At 36.5% G+C, this 14,705-nt stretch overlaps 1 protein-coding gene across 3 annotated transcripts; it reads right to left on the bottom strand.

The window, feature by feature from the left end:
* Positions 1 to 6: 6 nt before the first annotated feature.
* LOC112049487 (ataxin-2 homolog) lies at positions 7 to 14,288 on the bottom strand. 3 transcript variants are annotated; one of them, XM_024087364.2, is made up of 11 exons: positions 14,068 to 14,288; positions 13,592 to 13,993; positions 12,332 to 12,605; positions 11,015 to 11,271; positions 10,289 to 10,390; positions 9,092 to 9,163; positions 6,906 to 7,006; positions 5,875 to 5,936; positions 4,990 to 5,034; positions 3,198 to 3,285; positions 7 to 2,981 (listed from the first exon to the last, which is right to left on the bottom strand). In XM_024087364.2, exons 1-11 carry the CDS (start codon positions 14,152 to 14,154, stop codon positions 1,553 to 1,555), a joined length of 2,919 nt encoding a protein of 972 aa, XP_023943132.1. In that variant the 5' UTR covers positions 14,155 to 14,288; the 3' UTR covers positions 7 to 1,552. The 3 variants fall into 3 exon arrangements, with proteins under 3 accessions (XP_023943132.1, XP_023943135.1, XP_023943133.1); XM_024087367.2 differs by lacking the exon at positions 9,092 to 9,163; XM_024087365.2 differs by lacking the exon at positions 4,990 to 5,034 and having other exon boundaries at positions 14,068 to 14,287.
* Positions 14,289 to 14,705: the final 417 nt, after the last annotated feature.

Here is a 14,705-nt window from a genome sequence, read left to right as displayed (position 1 = left end):
ATTAGGTACATTGAAGATATTTTAATTTTATATTTTATAGTTTATACATTTTATAAATGTAAACTTTGTATTTCTAACATTAAAGCAGTCTCTCTTACATAAACATTTATTAAGATTCTTAGTCTTCAGGCACACAATCTTAATATTATATTCATATACAGGATGCTTCATTTGGCAGAGGTAATTTCTAAAATATATTTTAAGATACAAAACTTTGTGATGTGCTACGAATAGTTCCGCAATCGGCAATAAGTCGATTTTCACTGTTGTATAGAATAGCATCATGGCGTAAAATAGGCTTTAAGTTAAATAATTAAAGGACATGTCCCAATTTTGTATGGAGGCTGGGCCTTTATTCAGAGTGTCAACTAAGCAGAACAAATTATTTTTATCTTAAACATAAAATATAGAGCTTAAAACCCAAAATAAAAAAATTTCTGGCACCCGCATTTTTTTAAATTCATTAAATGAAATGTATTTTTTTCATTAGCTGACAACAATAATTAAGATTTTTATCATGGCAACATGCTAGTAACTCACACCCTGAAAGATTGTCAGTGACCTTCGCGTAGTAGCGTTCGTTTATGGTGTTTTTAAAGCAATTTAAGGATTTTTTGTTTAATGCTTTTTTGTCTGCGATTTAATGTTTCACTTTGCCTTGTGTTTTATTGACATTTGACAATATTACCTACATGACATTGACAGCTTACACCGGATATTAATTCCATTCCAGGTGTTTTTATTGGCTGTTTTGAACACTTTTAATGTATTGTCTATGTTAATTTGTAGACAAGGGAGCGAAAAAAATATTTATCTAATTAATGCGGGTTCCAAAAATTCTTAAAATAATTTTCTCAACAGCAAATTGTATCTTTTATCCGTAAAAAAAAAATATACATGCTTATAAATTATAAATAGTAAAGGCCCATTTTGGGACATGTCCTTTAAAGTCGTAAATTTCATACTACTTTCTTTACTAACATTTCACAAGGATCTCTAGTTGCCCTGATTTCTACATTGACATCACAAATTGCTTGTGCATTTGTTGGAAACAGCTATACTTGACCGCTGCCAAAGAAAATCCTGTACGTTGTGTGATTTAATATAGAACTTTTCGCTTAATTGCACACTTAAAACATTTAACTAATATAATCTATACATAGATAGAAATCAGTAGAACACTGAATTTTGTAAATATATACATAGAAGTCACTTTATTGTCCGTAAGTGCTTTAGTGTTTTATTAATATTGGTAGTCATATGATTTATGTAACCCATAATAGTAGGTAAATCGATAACGACACATAATGCAAACATCCAATACAAATTCCGTCCGTCAATAAGAGTTTTAACTACGTCATTTTGACGTATAGTCGAGTGCCAACTACTACTTAGGAGATACCAGCTCTACAACAAGCAAACAAAACAATGAAGATGAAATTCAATCGACCTGTATAACTATCATAATATCCATAATTTGAACGTCCGATATATCGTCTGGCATATGTCAAAAGTCTTGGTTTATGTCAGTGTCGATGATGTTCTCTAAATCTCAACTGTCCTGCCAATAGTTGTTGTAGTTCCCAGTGGGGGGTGGCACAGGCATGGGGGGTCCGTTTGGAGGGACAGTATTTGAACCGTACGGCGAGCCTTGTGGCGAACCATACCGCGGCCTGAACCATGGTCTGCTATTATACTGGTACTGGTTGTTTGCATATGCCGCTAAATTCTGCCCAGTCGCATTTGGGTATGGGTTTTGTCCAGTTTGATTTGGCGGGTAAGCAACGTTCGGCATGTTTGTATACGTTTGGTTAGGCGCTGGGGTGGACGAAGGAGAATAATTTGCTTGTGAGCTTGCGGTTGTACATGTGCCGTAAGATTGGCTGGGCGTTTGAGGGTTTGACCCGTTGGTTGGGTAACTGGGGGGTTGGGTTGTCGCCTGGCTACCGTTGTAAGCGTTCTGTGAATTGCCGCCGTTAGTTGTTCCGTAATTCTGCTGAGGTACGGTTTGATTGGAAGGCGTAAAGGCTGCGTTCGAAGGTGAGTTTCCGTCCGCCGCGAAAGTCTGCTGCGTCGGATTTGCGACGGGAGTTGTTCCAGTAATTGGGTAAGTGTTCTCTTGTGACGATGAGGAAATGTAATTTGTCTGATTGCTAGTTCCATTGGTAGCGTCAGTTTCGGTAGCAGTCGGTTGACCGTTCCCATTGTTAGGAGCCGGAGTAGTCGGCTGGTTTGTCGGCATAGTGTATTGGACGTTTGCGTTAGACGCCGGCATTGTCATTGCGCCGGAGTTCGCTTGCACCACATATTGGGGAGGCATGTTAGCGTACTGGGATGTGGGTGTGATGAAGTTAGAATTTTGCGGCACAATTTGATGAACTGGCGGAGGTTGGGAGACTGGTATCGTTGGGGTGTTGGTCATCGGCGATGAGGGAGGTGGAGCTTGAACGATAGGAATCGCACCAGTGACTGTTAAATTGGAATTCGCCAGTTGTTGACTGGCAAGAGCTGCGTTCAATTGATGAGCTGACAACTGCGTATTTAGGTTGATCCCAGCTGGCATGTATTGCGAATTTGGCGGGACGTTCATTGGCATTAATGGCACGTTGTATTGGACTCCGCCTGGCATGCCGAGCTGGTTTGGCTGCATAACTGTCACGTTCTGGCCAGGTTGTAAAACTTGCTGTCCGATTATTCCGGGAGGAAGACCACCTTGGACAAAGTTTTGATGATTGGTCGGTATCATGTAAACTTGGCTGTTCGGCTGGCCAATCATAGTCGGCATCTGGCTGATGTTCAACGGATTCTGAAGTACAGTCATGCCTTGAGGTACTGTTATCATTTGTACATTTTGAGTAGTGTTTTGCAGCTTATTTGCCGTTAGCTCCTGCTTTTGTCCGTCTTTGGTGGATTGGATCTGAATGGCGTTTTGTTTTATATACATCCCTGAGCCATCTTGTGTTACAGAGGAAGCAGATACACTGGAAAAAGAAAAAGATTACTGATGTTTGCATTGTATTACTTAAAGCATAAAGTTATTTGTCCGGATCTTGATATTTTGGTTTTCTTGTTTAGTACAAGTGCGTTAGTTTTCATAAAATTTCTCCCGGCCTTTGTCAACAAATAAGTAGGTTAATTGTTTTGCTAGAGTATTTGGGAAGAAGAAATAGGTAGATAAAAACGCAAACAATACGTACTTTGTCTGCTGTCCTGAAGACACATGAATGATGGTGCCGTGTGCCGGATTTATCTTCATTCCCATACTGACCGTCGTGTTGTCTCTAGCTGTGAGGACAATTTTCTACTGTTAATAATAATTTATAACGTTACAATTTTACGCAGAGCCAGCGCACGTATGTGTAACCTTTCTTTTTGTTGCTGTTGTTATTAACGTGAAAAACATCTGATGAGTTAAATTTTTTGGCAAATTGACAGAGAAGTTAAACAATATAGCTCAAGTAATTACGCGATTGCATTTCACTAGAAACAATACGTCTTGAACAAAGGGTGATTCGTAACACGCGCTCGGTAGAGGGTACTAGGTATTGAAAATTCAATTCCTATATGTAATTCCCTGCCCTGTGAATTATTTTTTTTATAAAATAATGTTGATGCACTTTCTCGCTGTTTGCTCGGAATCTCTGACTAGTAGTACACTGAAATATAAAATACAGTTATTCAATATATACTTCTGCTGATCTCTTGGCCTTTGGTTGATTCTGCTTCAACGCCAAATCTTCAGGAAACCTGTGTTTATAAACAAGGTAGATGCTGCTCCAATAAACCAGTTCCGCAGCTGTGCTGGGCTAGACAGAATTTAAGAGTACATTTAACAACTACGTATAATAAATACGTACGTACAAATAAGCATATGGGATACGAATGGACGTCATGAGTGATACCGTTGACGCATCCTAGGGCTACTGGAATAAATTGACTATATCAAAATTTTAAATTACGCTTACGCATTTAGCACACAAGCGAATATAGATGCTTTTAGTTTACGCTTCTCAATTTTTAATATTTGCTTAATGAGTCCATCATATGCAAAACTTGCTTTCAAGAATATTACTGAAGTTCCAGTATCGAAGCTGAAGAGGCAATGGTCCCGCCCATCGCCACTTCAGCTTCGATTGCTGGAATAACGACCCCGCATCTGAAACCGCAGAGTTGCACAACCCCCCACTAAAAGGATCAAGGAGATCAAGCTGGTTGAAGGAAGCCGCTGGATGCTGGGAGCTCGAAACCTGGTTGTTTGGAAGTCTTTACGAGAGGTTTATGTCCAACAATGGACGTCCATGCTGATAATGATGATGATGATGATGACGATGAAGTAAAGATGGCTGCAAATTAGTTTTCTTAAAGCTTAGTAACCGGACGAGGCGCACACCGGACAGTGTCAAAATCTCCACATCAGAGTCGTGTTGTAAAGCAGCTACAAGGTACAACTTGGGATGATGTCTTCTTGGGCACGTCTCATACAATTACAGTAAAAAGTCCAAGCTAGAGTAAATTTTCGTACGCGGCCTTTTTAGGCATGATTTACTGGTGCACATGTAGTTCATGTTGCCAATGCAGATACAGCAACGTTCATTAGAAGATCTAGAGAAGCATTTGAGACTTTAACAGTAAACAATGTCTAAATATATCTCCAACAAACGCATTCGCTTTTGGCAAATTACGCTCAGATCTACCAGGCATACGCTTCGCTTAACCGAAAACTACGCACTTTTAAAATTACAAATAATACGCTTAGATACGCAAGATATCTACGCTTCGTTAAATAGTAAACTACGCACTATTTTCCTAATTTTGTTACTGAAAATTTGAAGTACAGCAGAGAAGTAAAAGTATCCTAAAAGGTAAGGAGTAACAGACGCCTTTAGAGCAAGATTAGGTTAGCTTTGAAGATATGTATATCTGCATGTTCTAAATAGACAATAATAATAATAAAAGATTTTGTTACGTAATTATATATAAACTACTGACACTTCTGTGTATTCTGGGCCTCCTCTACATCGTCTGGAATGCTGGCTGAAAAGATAAAACTCTGTAAAATTATACTAATCAAATAAATCAGGTTTTGGCGCAGCGTTTTTCTGAATTTTCAATAACGGCTTCCGGAAATCTATATTATACAATTATACATGGAAATAAATAACAAATTAGCCTTGTCACAATATTATGTTCAATCAATTGATCGGCAAAACTCTCCCAACTTTAAAAGTTTTATCCTGAAAAGTAGCATAACTTCGCTGGTAAATTACTGGTCGTCTTAGTATAAGGCATCGAGGCAAACGTACACCCTTTTTGTTACCTACATGGAACATGCAACAAAGATGTATCGTTTTAAAGTATTATGAATTCAATCGTTTAAGAACCCAGACCAGATCAGGTAACGTAAGGGACTGCTGAAAAGAAATTTTGTGGATTGCAAAACAATTTGTGCCGTTTGTAATAGAACTTCAACTAACATTTCCCAGTGACAAAAAGTTTCTACATTTACTAAAAAGCTTTTTTCGAAGGTATAAGCAGAAGAATTTACGCTGAGCAATGTATGTAAAATAAAAATGTAAAAGAGAAATAGGGATGATTTTATAACCGAAAGCTTTAAAGATTTTCAATTAATTAAAAAAAACTATAGGTATATAAGCCTTGGCAATTTTTTTGTAAGTACGCTCCGAGCATTTTAGCGCCAAGTTCGACGGCGGTAGATGATATCTCTGGTATTTCATTTAATTAGTGTTCAAAATCATCAAAATTCTGCGAGAACTTGTTATTACTAATGTAACCACTATGAAATTTAGAGGATTGTAGTAAAATTAAGAAAAAATTCCGTTATAAAAATAAAGAGTTTCAGTAAATCTTCAATACCTGCAGCTGCGGTCCAAGATCTGGAATCTCTCGACGTGCTCTTGTCCTGGCTTACATGCGACCTGCGGCATCGTATCGGTTCAGTACATACACATAATTGATTAAAAAAATCACCAAACTCTAAGGATATATCCTACGCATTTTTGGAGACTGGCCAGAGTAATTTCTCGATCTTTCGAGATTGACCAGAGTCTATTTGGTCAGTCAAAAACATGCAAATTACGTGAAAATTAAAATTAAGAAGTCGATTTTAAGGTATCATAAGACGTGAAGTGCGTAGAGCGAATACAGTTTCGTTGTAGTCCAAATTTGCGTAGTACCTAAAATTTCAAAATAAAATTCCTTTGCTATTGATGCTAATTCGGAAACACAAATTCTGAAATCCTCAAAAGTTTAGGAGGAACTTATGCAAGAGAAATTTATGAAAATGTCGATACTACGTTGAAGTCAACTTTATGTAAAATATTTGTTTTAAAATTTGTGTACCCATAGCAATATAGCAAGAAAAGTTTTATTATTTATGATATCTCAACGTCACAAAATTACTTGACCCTGAAATGTCCTTGATTTATAAATTTAGAAAACAGCTATTTCCAAGTAGTTTGATCGATCCTAATGAATATAGTAGACTCCTCCATAATGTAGCTGTGATAATATTTAAGTTAAATATTTTTTAAACTGCCATGAACACTTTATGCAAAATATTATCACGGCAAAAGGTCTTGAACCACACATGTTTTTTCATCTTCTCAATTCAATCTCTCTCTCAATAAGACATTGAAATTTAAAATAAATTCCATGAAAGTTATTTGACATACAAAATCAATATAATTAACCAAGAATCAAAATTACCATAACCACCGGCTGTTTATCAAAAATAGTTGTATTACTACTAACTAACAACAAACGTTAGATTACTTGAATAATTTTGTATGCTCATAATTGGCAAATTTAAAAAATATTTAACTTTAAATCTGAAAAAGAAGGTTGATTATAATATTGAAGTCTCACTTAAAAATTAGCTTTCTTACCCAGCAGGTGCTATAGGTCGTAATTGTAACTGGCTTGGTGAGCCATCTGACATTCTTTTCTGACCTCTTGACTCTTGGTTAGTTTTGGTCGGAGTTGAACTCTGAAAATGTTGAATATTATTTGTAATTGCAACTTTTAATTAATCAAAACTGGCGCCACGAAAGTTGAAACTATTGAGTACTAAAATGTTGATTTTAAATTTAAGTAAGTGCTCCGAGTAGGCGAACTAAACATTATTGTAGAGGTTTAATTTAAATTTAATCCAGTCTTCTGTAATACAAGGAAAAATCTTATTGATATAGCAACCCGGGATTGATTTGGAATGATCGCAGAGACCAATCAAATGTGTACTTCATTTTTTCGTACAGACCAACACAAATGAAAACTATTATCAATATTTTTGTCCAAGGACGTTGCAATTTTCGTGACGCGCTCTTTTACTAAAGGCTGACACATATCGACAAAGCGCAGCAACATTTGTACTGTCAAACTATTAGAATTAATATTAAAGTCGAAAATTAATTATCACAAAGACTTTAGAGGACAAATAATGTGAGTCCTCTTCCTCATAGAACAGTGTGAAGACCGAGAGAAGCAAAAAAGACTGGATATATTTTGGACAATTTCTTGCTCAAGAACTTCTCCATTTATTATTAGTTCTTCCATCTCCCACAGAGCAGAACAGCGACTCGCGGTGAATATTAGCATCCATGTTAAGTTGTTGACTTTTAGTCAACTCGTACATAATATTTTGCTTCGACGTTTCTTATTGTAAGTTGTGAAATCTCGTTCCGGTGTCAGTATTTCTCGACCTCGACTGTTTATCATGTCTCAAGACAGACCCCATAATTGCTTTTCATCATGCATGATTCTAGTCAATTTAGTATTTAAAAAAAAAGTTCGTGTTGTGTACCCTCGGGAAGCGACTATGCAAGATTTGGATGATGATATATAATTTTCGACTTTATTTCGATGGCCACAAAGTCAACAATGGTTTGACATTAACAAATGATTCTGTGACGCTGCGACTAGTCAAACATACACCAGCCGTACTGTTCGTTTCATGTAGGATGGTGCGGGTGACAGTTCGTTTCACTGTTGAAAGTTTGCCGCGATTCACGATATTATGAACGTCATTCATACGACTGTCACCGTACCCATGCTATCTGAAAAACACAAGCCCATAAACCAGGTGAAGTGATTGCTAGTGAGAAATGATCTAATACGACAGAGATCGCTTAACAAAATGAGATGGGTAGATAAATTATGAAATTATTTGCAACTTAAGAAATTGAGAAAGCTCGGGTGTTCTAAAAGGGCTCAGATTTTACATGCTATCAAGTTTTCTTATTGCACATTGAATTTATTGCACTAATTTTGTTGTATACAACTAAATATTAAACAAAACACTTCAATTTATGTTTTGATAAAAATTAATCAATCATTAAATTGTTAATTTTAAGTAATAATTTAGGTATGTACAACAAAGTCTGCCTGGCACCAAATTTGATAATTGTCTGACCAAATAAACTGGGTATATCTAAAACGTTTGTCATTCTACGATTTTCTTTAATTACAAAAATTAGTTTAACAAGCAATAAAAGCACTTTGTATATGAACAAACTGAAACGCAGAGGATGACTGAATGATTTCAATTTTGGTGCTAGTGAGATAAACATGTTTTTAATGCTATATCCATTGACCTCTTATAATAAAAGGACGCACAATCGTGTAGAAACATTCACTTAAAAACTGGCCAATTTTGCTTTAACAGTTTTAGAATTATTGGTAAAGAAAATTACACCTTAAGGATTTTTAAATATAGTCCAATATTCATTAAAATCACAAATTCAGTGCAAATTCAACCTTAAGCATTGAGTTTAAGGTTGAATTTGCAAATGCGACTACTTGAATTGAGTGCCAAGAAGTTGTGTTTGGCACTCATTGAGTGGGGACGTTTTTTGGTCGCTGATTGTGCATCCACTTTTTAATAGGAGATCGATGGCTATATCTAATAAATTATAAAAATAATTGAAGTAGGTAATTAAAACTTAAACTTAGTGAGACAGACGCAAATAAATATTCACTAATTGTTAAGCTATTAACATGTGGAAATGTGAGAAGGTATTGATTATTATTTATTAGTGTAATGGAATGCTAATACGGTAACGTTGCATTTGCTCACTGATATAATTTGTGGAGACGACGCTTGGCCGGTCGATATTATATTTATAAGAGAGGCACTGCTCGCTATTGGCTGTTAAAAAAGTCAAATATTAATTTATAAGGCCTAAGTTTCTTAAAAGGGAATGCCCATTCCCGGCCCTGGCCTACCCTAATCACCCAGCAACATAATTATCTAAAAAAAATCTTGATACTTTAATAATGAAATTATTACTTTATCAAAAAAAGTTTGTTACAACATTTTACGACAAATTAAACATTACAACGAATTATATATTATACAACAAATTAAAGACGAATTAAAAAATGTTAATTCATGTTTAATTTGTTAGACAAGCAAAGATTGTTGACCATGCAGCCTGAGTTTTACGACATTTTTTGAAGACTTATTATTGGTTTGTTTATTCGTTTGTTTGTTAAGTTAAGGTAACAGAAAAAATCAACACAAAAAAATAATGCAGCTCCAATGTTAAATGTTACTTCACCGCTTTGGTACACCGCGAACTTTTTGAGAAAGAAGAGTAAATATTTTTTTTTCTTATAATATTATATATGTATAAATAGGCTTGATAAAATTATGCTCCTTAGAACATAATTTTATAAAGCCAATTCATACATATATCATATTATCATCTCTCCATATACTTTTCGTTATTTATACATTATATTATCACCTCCATATACTTTTATACAAGGTTATACCGGGGTTCTCAGGGCTGACATTGTATTGGGGGGTGGGCATTCCCCTTTGTATGCTATAAAATAAAGCTAATGTAATAGTAGCATTAATTCGTTGGATATTTAGCCATATTTCCAGTTTTAACATTTACACCTAGTACAAACTCTTGGATAGAATACATTTTTATATATTTCTAATTAGATATGCGAAAGTATGATTAAATCCATTCAGTAATTTTAGTTGCAGAAATGAATAACTGTACAATTGTATATATCAAATGAATAAAATAAATATAAGTTTGTTAGTATATAAATATAATTTATATTGTATTGTATATCTGTGGTCTGTTTATTTAATGAATAAAATCTTATTTCAGGCACACAAGCCATATTGACTTTATTTTTAATCTTCTATTAACAATAAGTAATATATTTGTTTTTCTGTGAATAAATGTATCCATAACTTTATAGGTTCAAGAGTTTGAACTATATTTTAAAGCATTTAGTAAAATGACATTACCTTCTGATTGAACTGCATGAGCGTGCCAGCGCCTTGCAACTGTTGCAACTGCATGGCCGACAGCGGTAGAGATGTTTGTTGGAAACTGTTTGCTGGTGCTATCTGTAATGATAATAAATACAAATTGTTCATTTCGAATAATTAGCAATTAATTACAAACTCTCATTAAAACCAATTAAAAATATCAATAATTCAAGAATTATTCAAATCAATTCAAATCAGGCAGGCAGGGAGAACAACATGAGCAGAGAACGGGGAGTGTTGATTGATCATCAAGGAATTCCTTAACCCTATATCCAGTAGTCACAAGTCCTTTACTTTGCTTGGTGTTTTTCTCTCTACCACGTGATGGACCCGGCACCTGCATGGTGAATCCATGAAATGCTATGATATTCGTCGCTCTCTCTAAATAACCCGAGTGTTCTTGGATAGTGAAATTTAACACGTTCGCTGCGTCACTGATTTTCGTCAATACAATAATATATGTTACGAGGTTAATTGATCTCGTACCGTGCAATATGGGGTTTTTTTGACCTCGCACTAAAACTGTGGTGTGGTACGAGATTAATTGACCTCGTACCGCAGTAAACGTGTTAAAAAAAACCAACAAGACGACTGTGAGATGCAACTTTCAACAGGGAAACAAACTGTCACCATACCTATGCTATCTGAAAAACACTTTAATACATTTTCTACATTACGTACTTTGACATAAATCATACTCACAGACACAAACTGCTGCGGCTGTATATTAGTCAAGCCGGTCTGATTTGACGTCAGCTCTTGCAGCTGTTGGTAAGGTATCAACATAGTCTGAGAGCCCGGCACTGTCCATTGCATTGTGTCGGCCCCTTGTATGTGATACTTGATCTCCTTGTCCCCTTTGTCTGTGCTGTACAGGAACTTTTGTGAGGAGTTTGTGCTCGGAGCCGCACAGACCACAGGGGTTGCTGTTGCAGAGCTAACTGTTGTAGTGTCAGCACCTGGAGGCAGTAGCTCATGTTATTATAGTTTCTCTACTTTTGGATGGTAAGGTGCAGCGCCGGCCCGAAGTAAATTTTTAAATGGAGCGAGATCCAATTATTGCGCCTCTCCTGTTTGCTCCTAATAATGTGCAGATACCTATACCAAATTATGAGTGTAAAGTAAGAATGGAACGCTAAAATCTTGACCATACCCTGGGGTGACCAATTGTATCAAGCGCAGTATTGTCTACGGTTGACTAGAATTATCATTTGGGATTTGGCGCCTGGAGCGACTGCTCCGTTCGCCATATCAGTCCATTCACAATCAGTGGTGTGAATCAAGGTCCATCGACATCGTACCTCTTGAAGCCGTGATAGATACGCACGAGGTCAATTGACCTCGTCCCGTCCCGTCAGTGAACGTGTTAAACAGACAAATGCTCTGTCATCTTGCCACTTCATCCAAGGCCAAAAGAACTTTAACAGAAATAAATAAAATGAAAATTTCCACATGTTCAGTCTGATTCATTATCATCATTAAAAGTCACTGCACATCCACTGCTGGATATAGACTTTTTGCATGGACTTCCAAACAAAACAGTCTCCAGTTGTCAGCATCCTGCAGCTCCTTCCAACCTACTTGATGTCCTCAGCCCACCTAGCGGAGTCTACCAACATTGAGCTTTCTGATCATGATTTTGGGATCCCAATGTTCATTGGCTCTTTGAACTATGTATCCTATCCATCGCCACTGCCTAAGCTGTCAGTGAATTGGGTTCAGTCTGTTTGATTGTGATAAAGTAATGTAAATGTACTATACTGATTTACATTCAATTAAAAATAACTAAAAATATACATAGCTTAAGCAAAACACTGCCATTTTAGCAATTTCTTTTTATATCTTTTAGCAATGTATAAAAAGAAGTAGTCAATCTTTTGAAATACTATAGCAATGTTTTAGAAAATGATTAATGATTGTTATTGATGTCTGGAAAAATTTTGGATGTATGTTTTCTAAAAAGCAAATACAAATAATAAAATGTCACATAAAAGTGTAACTTATTGATATAACAATTACCTGTTAAACTCGCTTGCGGAAAGGACAGACCGTTGGGCAAAATCATGGACATAGAATTAGGCACTCCGCTCAATCGTAACTGGGTAACGTTGACCGGTTGCATAGACGATATGTCCACAATTTGTGTGCCATAATTTGGTTGCTGTATAGTGTTGAGTTGCTGGGTCAAGGGCAGTGATGTGAAGTTGGTGTTGGACACCTGTACACCGGGCTGCACAATGGGTATGAGTTGACCATTCTCCTGGTTCAGTACATAGTGTTGCTGGGGTAATAACTGAAAAGATGAACGTCATTTCACTTGTAGTTAAATACTCTGATCATGGGCATAGCCAGGATTCTTCTTCTTTCTTCTTCAGGGGGCAGGGGGCAGCTGCCTTCCCTGCCCGTACCTCACTACACCCATGACTCTGATCCTAACAACCCGGTAGGCCCAAATGTATTGTTACATCAAGGGCAACAGCAGAGGAGATAAACATGGGCTTGCTGTGCTTGTAATCTGAAGTTTCAGTAGAGTAAATAATATTTTAGAATGCAAACTATCACTTCACTAAACAATTCAAACTATGACATTACTATAAAACACAAATTGATGAATTCTGTAATGAGAATATGCTTGGAGGCTTAGTTTCTACCTTGAAAACATTGTAAACTATAAAAGGTATGATTTTTCAAAAGCAACTTTTAAAGTTAATGCTGGCTATTCTCAGCAAATTCTGCTTTCAAAACCAGTGATAGAGTCATTGGTCACTGCAAGCAGACAAACCTGATTCTTCAAAAGTCCTTGTCAACTAAGTTAACTTCTATTTTCTTTTAATTTGACTGGATTATGGTCCAGAGACTGTCTCTGATAGACAAAAGAAAGCTTTTGTCTATCAGAGACAGTTGCTGGACCATAATCCAATGAAATGAATGCTTAGTACTTCGTTTCGGGCTCTGCACATCCACTGATGTAGCTTCCCACATCAATTGAGTATATACTACTATCTGGTAATATATACTCAATTGATGACAACTCTGTTGGTCAGTTGTGTCCTTATCCTCTAAAGGATAATCTCTTAAGCCTCTTTTTTAGGCCTTTAGTGACCTGTCTATTTCGTCCATAACAAGTGCAATGTTAAAGTAAATATGTTTTTCTCGTGTTTTGAACCACAGTGCATTGCATTTTTCTAAGCTTACTTGAAATGAATTAAATGATAAAAATAACTCTAGGCATACAGAGTGGCAGATATCACGTATACAAATACAGAAGTTTTAAATTACCTGTAACACAGTTGGTTGCCGGACTGTCATAAGGGGAGTTGTGGCCGGGGCGACGCTGACTACAGGCGGTATGACGGTAGGGATAGTCGACGTTGTCAATGTGGATGGAGCTGACAGCGCTACCGACACTGCAGGTGGTGGAACTGGCGGCGGTGCTGCCGTAGTTGTCAACGTCGGAGGGGGCACATTCAACGCAGGCGGAGGCCCCCCAGCCTGCGCAGCGCTCCACTGAGCCAACTCTGCGCGTATAGTCTCTATCAAGTTCTGTGCTAGCGATCTAGCAGCCGCCAACGCTTCCTGTCTCGTATGATGCAGAGCCAAATGCAATGGTTCAAATTTGTCACCTTTCAACACAGCAGCCACTCCCGTCTCTGAACGTATATATTCTAAGTTAGTGCCATTCTGTAATACAATAACAAAACAGAATAATATATCTAGAAATCGTAAATTTGACGTAAAGAAGAATAAACACTCACTGGTCCGTGTATACGCGATTTAATGTCAAATGCGCCCGGCGCATGGTCTAAGCCTATGTAAACTTTGTCTATAAGTCCACCAGACATGTTTTTTAACAGGAATTAACAGCAATTATACTTTAAATACGATATTTTCATCGAATGCATCTTTTTACGGAAGACAATAAGAATAAGGATAAGGTTATTTTTTTATCTGTGTTATATTTTTTTTTCAAAACGCAAAATACTTACCACAGACTGCATAGATAGCAGATTTAATTTTGACGTAAAATAGTTCAAGTGTTGTCAGATCAAGCCTTGATAAGTTCCTAATTTAGCAACAATCAACAAAATATTATGTTACATCGATGCTTTTAGTTAGTTTTTATTTTAATTTTAGGCTAAATAATGTAATTAATTCAAAATAGCAACGAATTTCACTTGCAAGTTGAAACAGCCAACAGTAATTGAGTTCGATCCTTGCCCATTGGATAACTTTCTTACCTTCACTTGCTATGATTAATTGGAGAGGGAAAGGAAAAATGCCAAATATCATATTGTAAACAAGTAATGGCTTCTTTTGTCTTTGTAAAAAATATTTTCGCGCTTTGCGGAAGGATAAAAATTAAGACCCAAAGTTGAACTAACACTTTACTAAA

This window comes from Bicyclus anynana, chromosome 17 (genome assembly GCF_947172395.1).
Source record: "Bicyclus anynana chromosome 17, ilBicAnyn1.1, whole genome shotgun sequence".
Lineage (NCBI taxonomy): Eukaryota > Metazoa > Arthropoda > Insecta > Lepidoptera > Nymphalidae > Bicyclus > Bicyclus anynana.
This window is presented reverse-complemented; position numbering and strand designations above follow the sequence as displayed.